This window comes from Crocodylus porosus, unplaced genomic scaffold (genome assembly GCF_001723895.1).
Source record: "Crocodylus porosus isolate Cpor-Errol unplaced genomic scaffold, CroPor_comp1, whole genome shotgun sequence".
In the NCBI taxonomy this organism is placed as follows: domain Eukaryota; kingdom Metazoa; phylum Chordata; order Crocodylia; family Crocodylidae; genus Crocodylus; species Crocodylus porosus.
In genome coordinates, this window is record NW_017728886.1 from 29,188,280 (window position 1) to 29,202,709 (window position 14,430).

At 39.8% G+C, this 14,430-nt stretch overlaps 1 protein-coding gene across 1 annotated transcript in view; it reads right to left on the reverse strand.

Annotated features, from left to right (window-relative positions):
- GAD2 (glutamate decarboxylase 2) overlaps nucleotides 1-10,031 on the reverse strand; it is a 43,350-nt gene extending 33,319 nt beyond the window's left edge. Inside the window, exons 1-2 of the mRNA XM_019531854.1 lie at nucleotides 9,925-10,031; nucleotides 2,637-2,705 (exon numbers count right to left, since the gene is read on the reverse strand). Of these exons, the coding sequence (XP_019387399.1) occupies nucleotides 2,637-2,705; nucleotides 9,925-9,942 (87 nt within the window). The 5' untranslated portion in view covers nucleotides 9,943-10,031. The remainder of the gene's footprint in view (nucleotides 1-2,636; nucleotides 2,706-9,924) is intronic.
- Nucleotides 10,032-14,430: the final 4,399 nt, after the last annotated feature.

Genomic DNA, 14,430 nt, shown 5'->3' on the forward strand with positions numbered 1-14,430 from the left:
TAATGGACTAATATGAACTCAGATATTAAATGACTGTAATGGCTGAAGGCCTTGCATTGATGATAGAGGCGTTCTGGCTAAACTTCTTCTTCAGGCACTGTAGAATGCAACACCTATCTGAACACATGTGCCTGTATGTACTCTGTTTCATCTTGCCAGACAACCTTAAAGCAGAACCAGCAAGTATTCTATATTTTAGTCTTCACTGTGTATAAAAAACATATATATATATATATATATACTACAGAATTTTACAATGGATGTCTCTACTTTTTCTTGTTCTGGATCAAGTGTCAAATTCTACTCAGTCTTACATCACACTCAATAATTGATTTAAAAGGAACTACTCCAAATCTACACTAATGAAAATGAGAGCAGTATTTGCTTCTAGATAGCCATTTCAGTAATATAGAAGACTCAGTTTTGTCCTGGTATAAACATAGGAGAATTATATCAGGGATGAATTTGACCTGTTTTAACTCAGCTGTCCTGTTATCCTAAATGGTGGAATGAAAAGGGAAAGGTGCAGTAAGAGACAGGTTATCATATCACATGAGGCCCAAGGTCCTAAGATATCAAATGTAATCCAAATTGGACCAGATTCTGATATTAGTAACTTCAGTTTAATTCTGAATAACACCATGAATTTAACAATGCTGGTATTCGATATTTACACTGGTGTAAATAGAAACAGAATCTGGCCTTATGATTTGCTATAATTGTCTGTGATTTGATCCTGCTAGATGTTTTTGCTTAGGGTTAAAACTCTTGCAAAATGTATTGTCCCCTGACAGACAGACTTTATTCATCAAAACAAATATTACAATTTTAAAGCTTTGTTTACCATTACGTCACATATGCAAAGTGTGTATGTGGGGATAATATTCAGTTTATGGAAGGGTTTGTTGCTTAGCCATGGCATGCTACTGTACCCAAGGGAAGCTAGCATCAAGTTGGAATAGGATTACATGGTGTAGAATGCCAGCTTCATATGGGAGTTGACATCCTAAGATCACAGTGTCTGTTCTGAACAATTCTTTTCTAAATAGGACTATGCTCCTGGGATTGTATAATTTGGTAACAATTTCTATTATACTTAAAATATATTTAAAGGTTACAAGAGTAAGCTTCAATAATTTTGTTTTATCTTAAAGCAATATCCTAAAATATACACTCATAAATATTTTATAGAAAACTATAGCTAAATAAATCACTGCAAATTTGGATCCTCTTGTTTTCATTGGTTTTGCAACTATTTCATGGGAGGCGTTAAATTTGCAGTTCAACATTTTTTTAAATCACCTTCAGATCTCATGAGTCATTCTATAGATTAGATAACATTTTGGATTTTGGATTTTTTTTCACTGTTTAGAAATATTCTTTACCCTTAGTGTGCTGCTAAATGCTAGTTAAATTAATTTAATTGTTTGGAAACTGATATTAAAATGTGCTTCTTTGTGTCACATTCCATTTATGTGAAATAAAGTTAGATTATCTAATGGCTAGTGATAATTATTATTTTAAACAAACCTGTTGATTCTTGTTTGCAAGAACCTGATAAATAGTTTTTCTGTTGATGATATATGTACAGGATATCTATTGCTATATGGCATTCTTTCGAGAGCCATTATTATTTAATGCATTGTTTTCCCCCTGCTATTGCTATGCAGACAGTTCCTCTTGGTGTGGACCTGCAGAGGTTCTCTTTGTTCTTATCTTTGCACCCATGGGAGCCAGCACAAATTCTGAAAGGGATTTTCCCCTACTATGACAGCTGTAACAACTTTGAGGGCATTCAGCTCTGCTCTTCCCAGTGCTAAGAGCATGGACTTCAACAAGTCAGACTGCCATATAGGGTAGCCAACTCATCAGAATGATGTCAGGGAAGTGGAGCAGTATAGCATCTCACAGTGGCTGTCATCCAGTTTAAGCACAAAATTTCAGGACCTTGGACCCGCCTGTCCTTTTTTCCTCTTTTCTGACAGTAGCTGCAGGGATGTAAAATCCCCAGTTTGGAGAGATGGGACTGAGATTTCCATTTGGTTTTTCAAAGAAGAACCTTAGTTTGTATCTACATGGATGTGGCTCCACCGCTTCCAATCAAAAAGGCAGTCTGCTTGAAGTAGCCTATGTCTGATAGACCCCTGCCGAGTTTCCACCCATCAGAACAATTAATATCTAATCTACCACCTTATTCAGTAGCAAGCATATATCTGGTATTCTGTTGTACACAATATTTACACAAGACTGTTTTTCATTATTCTCTTATTAAATTACAGAAGAAATGGTGTCAGCTTCTGCTGCTTCAGTTAAAGCGATATAGGCAAAGAAATTACTGACGTGTCAGAAACTTGATTCTGATCACATCCATACTAGGTTACAGTGGAGTTTCTCAAGATTTGTACTGATATAAGTGAGACGCAGAAAGACAGAGATTTATAGAATCTGCTTTTTCAGGATCACACATTTCAGCAAGAAATCAGCATCTGACACGTGCCTTTATATTACAAGAAACAATGAGAGTATTAAAGGCATGAAGACAGATAGCTACAAATTTCTTGTTCAAGTATTCTTTCTGTTGTGGTTTAATTAACAAAAGCAAATATAAAAAATTGTATAAAATAAAAAAAACATACATGCTCTGATGTGAAGGCAACCAGTCTGGGAATAGCTGCCATTCCTTTCTCTTTAACTTCTGGGAACATCTTGAAACGTGCAATCAACATAGCATACATGTTAGATATGGCACCACCTGGAGTCCACAGTAATACACTTGTTATTTTTTCTATTCATTAACATCATTTCAGTACTACATTTTGCTACAATTTTCCCAATACAAGAGCCTATATCAGGGAGCATGAATTCTCCATGTGTATTGTTTCTCTATGGGGGTAATATATCAAATTAATCTGTTGCCCCCAAACTCAACAATAAAGCATATTAGAATTTAGACAGCACATAATAGGATCTTCCCTTCCCTTCTCAAATTTCTCCTTATGTTTCCTGAAAGCAGTTGCATACATTGCAAGCATATATTCTCATACACTCTGACCTTATGCATAAAAAGGCAAAGAACTTCCTTCAAGTGCTATGTGATACCAGAGACCGGTGATGGAACCCCCTTGTTCGTTGCAAAGTGGTTGCCAAAGGATGCACCACCAGGTAAAAGCATCAGGATAGCAAGAAAAAAACACAGAAGAAAAAAAAAGGGACATTTGGCCAACTATTGTTCTGTTTACTTGAAAATGTTAGAAAATGGACCTGCTCATAGGACTGGGACCAAGGGAAAATATCTCTAGCCATATCTATTAAAATCATTAGCATATATAGTTTAAATATATCAATTTCAAGTATTGAATCAATATTCTAAATCTATGGCAGAATAGTGTTTTGAACAGAATTGATCAATGCTTAAACGATTTAGGCATGGGTTAGTGAAATGGAACTCTTCATTTTTTCTTCCTTAAAATCTATGTAAGGTATGCCTCTGCTTCTGCAATGAATCCAGAAGGTAATTCCTGGATATTGTAGAATACTGAATCATCACTATGGGAATGTAATATACACCCTGGTTTAGAATGTTATAATATTTCTATGTCTACTCAATTGTTATAATTTATGTTCCAAAATGATGGGCCATATTGTTAGCTAGTGTAAATCAAAGCAACTCCATTGAGGGCAATGAAATTATACCACATTACATCAGCTGAGGGATACGGTCTGGTAAATTTAATCTTGTTTCGGCTTTTGGCTGGTTTATTTTTAGCATGGTGAGCAAGGCATTATGTACTCTCATCTTGCAGTTGGAACTGTGCTTTTAATGCCATTCCTAACTGGCACCCCAGTTTAGGGGTTTCCTTTAAATTGAGACTAGTTTTCAATTAATTATTTTTTCCGCTAATTATATCTCATTTGCATTGGTATACATTAATATTATCTCTAGTGAAGTCAGTGGAGTTGCTCCAGTATTAAATAGGTGTGAGAGTAGAAGCAAGCCTGCAGCTGATCTATTTTACACAATATTTCTATCCCTTACTATACAAATGAAGAAACTGAAAAAGAGAACGTAAAGCCAACATTTTCAAATGTACATCCCCAAAGAATTCAATGTCTAACTACAGCATTAGATACCTAAGTTAAGGCATCCTAGTTGGAAAAATTTGGTGAGATCCAAGTGAGATGTCCAAGATCAGGGGGTGAATCACAAAACAGAAAACAAAGGTAGTTTTGAGTATTGCCTAAACAAGTAGATCTAGCACAGCTGCTACTGCTTCTTCAGCAGAGTGACTCATAAATAAGAATGAATGACATGAGGCTGCACCCCAAATGGGAATTGCACATATATGTATTTCAGAAAATCAGGACCTATCATAATGTGAAGCAGCAATTGTCTGCCCCAAGAATTCACTCTGCAGGCCCTTTGGACAAGATGCTGAAGTGAGGGAGAGTGAGAGGTAGGGGAAAGGAAGCAGAATTTGCATTTACCCTGACTGAGAAATGGTCCCTACATGCAACTCCTTTCTTTCTTTTATGAAGATTATCCCTACTCTGAGCAGACATGAAAGACTCCTACTCTGGCCATAAGAGAACATACCTGTTTTAAAACCTATTTAAAAGAGGTTTGTATAAAGGGCTTCTGCTAGTCAAAGTATCAGTATTCATTCTAGTGGCTAAATAACAGTTCCATAATTAGATCCACTGAGTGAAATCTGGCCCCAGTGAAGGCCACAGCAAAATTTCTACTGACTTTACTGGGACCAGCCAACAGGGCTCGCATTCTTTGTATGTTTGGTTGCTCACTCCATCCCAGATAGCTGTTTACCATAGTTAAAAGGACTTCATATTTGAAATAGGACCTTTGTCTTAGAGTGCTACTCTTCACATCTAGCAATAAAAAGGTATGTGTAATTATACTTCCCATCTCTACTGTCAGATCTATTGGCCTGGCACTGTTACTATTAATCATTTTTCTCTAATAGTTTTCTTTGCAATTCAATAGGGCTGCACCACCATGTAATTTCAGCAGCTGACAACTACCTAAAGTGCGGTAAGTGGGAACAGGCTGACATCTACACATGCAGGCATTGAAGTGCATTAATGCTATGTATGGACTGACTTGGGACTAAAGTTAGTCCCAAGACAGTCTGCACACACAGTGTTACTGTGCAGTAAGGCATCTACATGTGTGTTACTGCACAGTAACTAATCGGGCATAAAGTTGATACCTGCATCATGCAGGTACCAAACTTAGGCTCAAGTCGGCATAAGTCGGCATATTTACTGGGCAGTACAGGCATACATGTGTAGATGCATGCCTATATTGCACATAATTTTGGTTACTGTGCAGTAAATGTGCACATGTAGACATGCCCAGTAAGTATACACCCAGGAATGCCCCAGCTGCTATTATATTTCTTAGTGGCACCATTTGATTACTAGGAATGTGCAGAATAATTAGGTAAAAGGCAATCAGATTCTTTATACCTGAGCCAGTAGAAACTTTAGTGGAGCTTTCATTTTGTACCTGAGTCTGGATTGCTCCTTACTAATTCAGTTAGGAGTAGGGAGTGTGCGGTATTTCTCAAGTACACTAGACTTGATTATGTGCACAGCAAAACAAAAGATTACATATATTAATTAAGGCAAAAATGAAACCCAGAGAAGCACAACACCACTAGTTAATAGAACACACTGTCAACTTGTATGATACAGGGTCCTAAGGAAAATCTCTAAGGCTAGATGATGTCTTTAGAGGCTAGGAGACAAATATAAATGTCATATAAACTGTGAAGTAAGTTGCATATTGAATGTAAAGTTGGTCAGAGAACAGATGCAGTGTGATAAAGTACGTCAGAAATAATAAAACCAAGGAAAGTTGAGGTCCTTTACTAAATGCAGAGTACATTTGAGTCAAGAATGGGTTTTTCACGTCAGTCTTCAAGCGTGAGATCAGCTACCAAATGACAAGCACAGATGACAGCAAGGACAGGGGAGCAGATAAGCAGCCTAGAGTAGTAGAAGAACAGGTTAGGGATTACTTAAACAAGATGGATGTTTTCAAGGCAGCAGGGCTGGACGAGTGCATCCTAGAGTATTGAAGACATTGGCTGAGGTATTTTCAGAGCCAGTAGCTATTACGTTTGAGAACTGTGGAAATCAGGTGAGGTCTCAGATGACTGGAAAAGGGCAAATATAGTGGAAAAAAAGAAAGGAAAGAAGGAGGAATTATAGACCAATCAATTTGAGCTCGATACCTGGAAAGACCATGGAGCAGGTCATCAAGTAATCTGTTTTTAAGCACCTAGAGGAAGAAAAAAGTGATCAGGAAAAGCCAGTATGGATTCATCAAGAGCAAGTCACGCCTGAACAACCTGATTTCCTTCTGTGACAAGGTGACAGGTTCTATGGAGGCAGAGCAGTAGATTTGCTATACCTTGATTTTAGCAAGGCTTGCTGCACTGTTTCCCCATGGTATTCTCATTAACAAGCTAAGGAAATACAGTTTAGATCAATGATTCTTAACCCAGGCACTATGGTACCCAGGGTGTCTTGAGATCCTTTCAAGGGTGCCACTGGATGCCACACAATATTAGCACTGTTATGTGTACAAACATAATTCAGAAGATAAATTGAGAGATTTCAAATAGGAATCCATAGTGTCAAAAACATTCTGACCTGTTGTGGTCTAGACAAACTCTTCTATTATTTTTCCGTAGGCAAAAACTAGTGAAATCTAAGAGCTAGCATCTTCTGAGGGGTGCCTTGAGTCTAAAAAACTTGAGAACCACTGATCTAAATGGAATTACTGTAATGTGGATACATAACTGGTTGGATTATTGTGCTTAAAGAGCAGTCATCAAGAGTACTGTGTCTTACTGGGAGGAGGTAGCAAATGGGGTGCCCCAGGGTGTCTGCCCTGGGTCTGGTATTGATTAATGTCTTCATTAATCATGTGGAAGAATGGATTGAGTATACACTTAGCAAATCTGCACATGAACCCAAGTTGTGTGAGATTGCTGACACTGGAGTCTAGGATTATGTTTCAGAATTACCTTGGTAAACTGGAGAAATGGTCTGAAATTAATTGAATGAAACCCAGGAAAGACAAGTGCAAAGCCTTGTACTTGGGACAATAACATGCACTGGGGAATGACAATAACAGACTGGGGAATGACTGGCTAGGCTGTAGTACTGCAGAAAAGGAGCTGGGATAGTAGGGGGTTACAGTAGATCACACGCTGAATATGAGTTAACAGTGTGCTTTTGTTACAAAAAAGGCCAGTAGCATACTGAGCTGTATTAAGAGAAGTGTTGGTTGCAAGTCGAGGGAAATGATTCTTCCCCTCTATCTAGCACTGGTGAGGCCTCACCTAGAATACTGTGTCCAGTTTTGGACCCCATACTTCAAGAAACATCTGGATAGATTTGAAAGAGTCCAGCAGAAAGCAACACTATTGGCTAGAGATCTAGGAAACATGACTTACAAGGAGAGGCTGAAAGAAGTAGTATTATTTAGTCTGGAAAAGAAAAGATTAATGGGGGATTTGTTAACTGTCTTTAAATACCTAAAGGGTGGTTATAAAGAGAATGGTGATAGAGACTGTTCTCTGCGGCTGCAGAGGATAGAGCAAGGGGTGACAGCGTTAAATTGCAGCAAAGGAAATTTAGGAAGGAGATTAGGAAGAACTTTCTCACCATTGGAATAGAGGTTGTGGAGTCTCCATCCTTGGACTTTTTAAAAAGCTGGTTAGACAAATACTTCTCTAGCACAGTTTATACAGGAATGATCTTGTCTTGACTAAGTGGTTGGACTAGATGATCTCCTGAAGTCCTTTTCAGCCCTGTTTTTCTATGATCCTTGATTCTAAGTGGTGTCAGTTCTGAGGTCCTCTTGCTTTATCATATCTTTACCTTGTTTGTCTCTTGTGGTACAATATGGTCTGTTGGATAGGGCCCTGAATACAGAGCAGGAGTACCAGATTCTGTTCACAGACCTGCTGCGTCACTCTGGGCAAGTTGATTCTCCCCACTCTACCTCTATTTCCCCTCCCATCTGATATCAGTTCAGATTGTAAAATCTCTGGGATAGGGACTCATCCTATACTATGTACTCATACATTCCATCTGTACAATGGGACCATGATCTTTGTCAATGCCTGTAAGTACCACTGTAACATAAACAGTGAATAATAACAATCATACCCTCTTGTTACCCCTCCTGTTACCCCTTGATGACCATATACTGTTCACTTTGCTAATCCACTTACTGTCAAATCAGTATCAGTTATACCACGTTAACCCAACACTCTCTTTTCTCTGACCCTCCTAACAGCTGGCCTGTAAATTATACTATAGTTTATGTTACCCTTTGGGCCAGAGTATATCTTAGGACTTGACCAACTTAGTTCAGGCTGAATTTGATCCACAATCCACACAAAGCTGTAGAGCCATGTATTCATTGAATGTCAGGTAGTCACAATGCAGGCCATGAACGAGACCACAATGAAACTAATAATTTTCTTCTATTTCTACACTCTTTTAGATCACACTACAGCTTCCTGCTTTTCCTGGTTAGCTTCTTTCCCCTGTTTATGGGAAGACTATATAAGTGCATTGGCTATGACATCTGAGCAGTAGGTACAGGAACTGACATACAAGCAAAAAGATTTAAGAACCCAATTCTGTTCTTAGTTATGTAATCCAAACTCTCACTGACTTCAGTAGGAGTGGGATCTGGCTCATACGGTACTAGTTCAATGCTCATTAGTAATAAGTAGTATCCGTGCCCCTATCCCTTATGTCCTCCCTTACCCTCTGGCTGAAAATCACCATGGTGCAAAGGGCCACAACACAGGCCATGAATCACCTAGGTCCTGCTTAAGATCTCAGATGTGGGACTCAGTGACACAGAGGCCTTGTGCTGGTCCTTTGCAGAAGGATGAACTTCAGCCTCAGTTCATGTGAGGGCTCTGAAACACTTGTGATGATTATCAGTACAGTCTTCTCCTTGGGTGATAATCAAAACATCCCTCTCTCTCTCATGCCAGGAACTTAGTCTTTCAGGAACAGATGCTTCTCAGTCGCCATTTGGTTGTTTTGATAAGCCAAGGTGCTATACAAAAGGCTAAATCTTTGCCCTTTTGTTGGATAGTTTTTATGATTTAAGGGAGATACATCTTCAATTAATTTCAAATAATAGATTTTCAAAGTAAAATAGGAGGTGACAAAGAGTTCAATGGAAAAGAATAAATATCATGATTAAAAAAAATCAAATATCTCAGGAAAGTAGTGCTTGTCAATGCCAATGATTTCTCTATAGATAATCACATTCATTTCTTGCCTTATGTATTTACCTTCAAGGAATTAAGTCTCTGTTCCTTCAAGAATGTGCAGTAACAACACACATGAGCAGTCCCATTGAACGCAACAGGAAAACTCATGTGAGTAAAGTTATTCAGATACAAAAGTATTTCCAGGATCTTTACTAGCCTCTGTATTTGTAGTATTCCTATAAGTATTTCCCTTCACACTTAACTTCGCACTATAAGACTGGAAGGTATCAGAGTATTTCTCTTCTTCATTATTAATACTGTATCCTTTCATTTCATATAATCCATAAAATAGTAAGGACATAGTAAAACTGCAGGGCAAATGTCTCTTTTGATTATCTTTTCCATGAACTACTTTCACTGTTCATAAGGCAGTGAAATTTGCTTGAAGGGAATATTCAACACTGACATACATTAAAGTCCCTAATAATCATGTCCCCGAATGCCATGAATATGCAGGGTTTTAATAAAGCAGAGGTCACTGATTAGTGTTAGTAAAGTGTCCTCTTGGATGTGTGGATTTCATTATATTCACTCTTTACAGGGACGTTATAGCATAATCTGAAACATAGAAAAAGCTTGAAATATCATGTACCAGGTGAAAATATCCCATCGCCACAGCCACCTGGCCAGCCAAGCATTTCTCTCATTTTCCTGAGTGTGACATATTCCAAAAGTACAAACACTGGAGCAATTTCATAGGTGAACCTGAAATGTAGTAATGTCCATATTTAATGTTTTATTCTAAAACATTAATTTACTACTTTAAATAATTATACAACTGTTTCTTGCTTTAAACACATAATCTACATTACATCACAGCCATAATATTCTGTATATTATACTTAGCAAAGAATGGTATTTTGCAGTAAGTTTGAAGTTCAAGAAGGAAATTAATGTTGCTAGCTCTTGTGAATGAGGAATTCATGGCTGAGTTCTTCAGACCATTTACACTGCAGCATTTGCTTGGATTTCTATCCTATAATATGTATATTTCTACTATTTTATTATGCAAAATAAAAATAATATTTTCCTGCATTTCATGGGGTTTTGGCACAGGTGTAATTTTATTTGTGATGAATGTTTATGAGAGACAACATAAAAGCCAGCTTTAAAATCTTCATACAAATAATATGAAGGGTCTACTAAAACCTTAAAAGGCAGACAAATACTTTTTCTCCTAGTTTAGCATCAAAACCTTGCATTTTTCATACCTCTACAACAAGTACTGCAAAATGTAATTTTAAAAAATATTCTAGATAACAATATTGCCAAATTCAACTACTTACATGTTAGTATTTGCAGCTGACGTTAGCCAGTCTGCAGCTAATCCAACCATGTCCAATCCAGTTGACAGTTGATTGAAATATCTAGGATGCCCTATATAAAATGGAAAATTTTATTAACATTCTAATAACATGGAATGAAATTACCCAAAACTGAATAATATATTCACCCATGGACTTTCACACAATGGGAAATATTATTAATGTGTAAAAAATAACAAAAACATATTTCTTAAAAAGCAGGATTTTTTTCTTTTTTTCTTTTTCTTTTTCCAAAATAAGCAAAAATGGAATACTACAGTAGGGTTTTGAATAATAACATCTATAATTTTTATTGTTCTCTCAATTTTTCTTTAAAATTAGTGTGATGCTGCCACACAAAAATAGCTGTTCATATGAAAATAGCTATTCACTTCTGTTTGCATGTCACTTGTTTTCAGTTAATATGTTTTTGCTGGGTTACATTTGAAAGGCATACACAGCACCAACTGAGGAGCTTGCCACTACTTATAACAGCATCAGTGATGAATAGCTAATGATTATAAAACACAGAGCAAAATGAGAAAATGGAACACTTTGCTGACTGCTCTGCACAATTCAAAGGCTCATGATTATACAAAGAAAACATGGACAGTGATAATACTTGTCATTTTTCCCTGTCAGAATATGATTATAAATAGCAAAGCTCCCTCATAATTGTGATTTTAAATAAACCTGATTAAAATCAACATTGCTGCCATGTCAGAATAATGCATGACAATATATTTAGTGGGATGGACAGTCCATTTTCAAGGTTTATCTAATTGACTCTTGGATTTTTCTAAAATCCTGTCAAAATTTTACTTCAAAAATACGCCTGGAACTACTAAAACTGGGAATACAAATAACTCATAAGAAATCATATTGCTAGGCATGTCCTGCATATCCGTGACTGAAGTTACATGGCTTTGTTAGCAGTGAGAATTGTTTAAATATCATCTGATTCTAAGGAAAACATTTGCCGCTGAAACACCCCCTACCCGTCCTAACCTGAGGATTACAGGCTGTTATAGCCTACATGGGAAACATAAGATACAGCAGGATAATTGAGGAAATGCAGACAAAAGCCAAGAGAAAACTTATCTTCTAGTCTCTAGTGGCCTGTTATCAGGAACATACACATGGCTAAAAAATTATGAACAGAGAATTACTCACCCGCTCCCACCTCATGGTGCATAAAGGCTGAGTAATTGAGCTTTGTGGGCTAAACTAAGCTTGGAGAAGAGTTGAGAAACACAAGCCAAATCTCCCCATCTCCATGGTCCAGGGATTTCCCATGGGGCTACAAGCCAGCCCCTCTGGCATGGAGCAGACCCCACGGCTTTACACACCCTGGCTCGCATGGCCATACTGCTTCAGCCCTGGGGACACTACAATAATTCAATAATTCAAGATCCAGCTCAGGCCCTTTGCCAACAGGCCAGTTCCAACCTGGCTGAACAGATTTCTCAGGCAGGTTTAGAAAAAATGAAGTGTCAAATCAGTCCTTCCCTCCACAGGACCCCTGGGCGGTCTGGGAAACTCCAGGCGTTCCAGCTTGGAACCCGGGGAGAAATTCTGGGGGACAGCAGAATTGGGGCTGCATTGTCTGCCACAGCACACAACTCCGGAAGAACCTTGCTGTCAGCGTTACCCCAGGTGCTAGCCAAACCACTGTTCAGCTTGGGGTGGGGAAGCTGGATAATATGGAGCAGGTTGCTCCTAAGATATGCAATTGACATTTTCTGGCCTGGTGAATTGCCCAGGGGTTGTCAGAGAGATGACGCTGGTGATTCTCTCTCAGATCTATCTTGTGTTCACTCAGTCATACTGTCCTCACAACCAAGAGCCTTATATGTGCACAGTGGACTTGTGGAGATTTCCACACAGAGAATTCACTCCCCTTCAAAACTGGGGTCTACCAAATGTAAAGCAGCGAAACATAATTCTACATTTGACGTTAATCACCGATGAATGGAGTCATCTTTACCAGCCCATATCCTGCTCTAGAGGTGTCCCTTGCTGCCTCTCTTAAGCATGTTAAAGACAGAAGTCTCAATAGTAAGTGCCAGAGGCATCCCAGAACAACATCACTACTGCATTTTGTGGGTTAGGTTCTGCCAGTGGGTGTGGGTGGGTAGGATGTGCTTGGAATCTCCCTCTCTTGCAGTGGCCAAGGTGCAGTGTAGGGTTATTTCACCCTGCTGGGTAACCAAGGTCAATTCTAACCTTATGTACACCTCTGAAACCTCCTGGGCTATGGAAGCAAAGCTCTCTTCAGCATTTAGAAAAATAATGGCAATGGTGCATGCCAGTCAGCTTTGTGTGATAATAACCAAAGGAGGTGACTTAAAGGCTGATCTGGGGAGCATGGGAAGTGGATTACTACTGTCTGTTGACGTGCTAATTCTAAAAAGAATATATACTAATTTGGATATGTTTATCCATCTGCAGAAGAGCTCAAAGCATTTTTCAAACACTGTTCAAGCTGTAAAATACAAGCCTGAAATAAGTAAGTGCTAGTGCTATCTTATTCTTGCAGCCAGACAATCTGTTATCAGTGATGTGCCCCTCCTAACACAAGGAGCCGGTGTCTGAGGCAGTAATAAAGCCACAGACTAGGACACCCCCCCATTTGGCAGCAACCTTTCTGTTTGAGTATTCTCTGTCATTTCTTTGCAGTCTTTCCATGCTCCCAAATACTAAAATTGTGGCCCCAGTAACCCCAGTGGCTTTGGCAGGAAAGTAATCAGTAGAACTTGGCAAATAATGGAGAAAAAAATCCACTGATAGTCATTTGCTTTGTCCATGTCTTTGCCCTCTTTTATTCCCTACTTGCTAATTAGCAAAAACCAAAAAACAAACAACCCCCGCAAAAAACAACCCGCCCAACCACAAAACGTCCCCCCCCCCCCCAAACAAAACACTGACTGGAAACAATGCTGGACAAACACCAGTTCTTCCTTTGCTCATTTCAGTTCCCATACAATTTAAAACTCTTACAATTCATCTCCATTGCAAACCCTTTGCAGATAGTGGATTTCAAATCTCCCTTTGGCCCTCTCACCAGATACACCGGTGCCGACCGACTTCTCCAATAAAGGAGCAGGGGAAAAAAACCCAAGCCATGTGACTTATCCGCCCAATCTCAGTCTTGCAACTCAACTTGAATTTTAAAGATCTATGATCCGGCCAGCAAAGAATTAGAGAAGCCCAGACATCAGAAGGGGAGTGAATCCCGGGAAACGGGGACCTAAATGAAAGCGTTTATGTGGGCTGCGAGGACTCGCGTCCAAGTTCCTCTGCTCCATTAAAAGCCCTTCTCCTCTGTCACGGCAACTTCTCAGCCAGCCTCTGGACTCCCCCAGCGGCAAAATGCAGCTGTTTTCACAGCTGTCTCCGCTGGCTGCCGCTGTCCCGGGGTCGTCACTCAGCCGGGCGGCAGGAGGCGGGGGCAGCTCTCACCGCAGGAAACGGCCCCGCTGCTCCGCCAGGCTCCGATGCCCACACGGGCTCGGCCCGGGGCTGCAGCACAGCTCGGCCAAGGCCTGAGCCCGGGGTCCGGTGCCCCTGCGGGCGCGGGCTGTCTGCGGCGCTGGGCCCGGGCTGGGCGGGGGAGCCGGTCTGTGCCCCGCGGCGGGGCTGGGCATGGACTTCGTAGGCTGAACTAAGCTTGGGGGAGAGGTGAGAAACACGGTCCGCATCTCCCCTCTCCATGGTCCAGGGACTGGCCACGGGGTCACAATCCGGTCCCTCCAGCGGGGGGCGGAGAGGGGCAGGGCCGCCTGCCCCCGCGC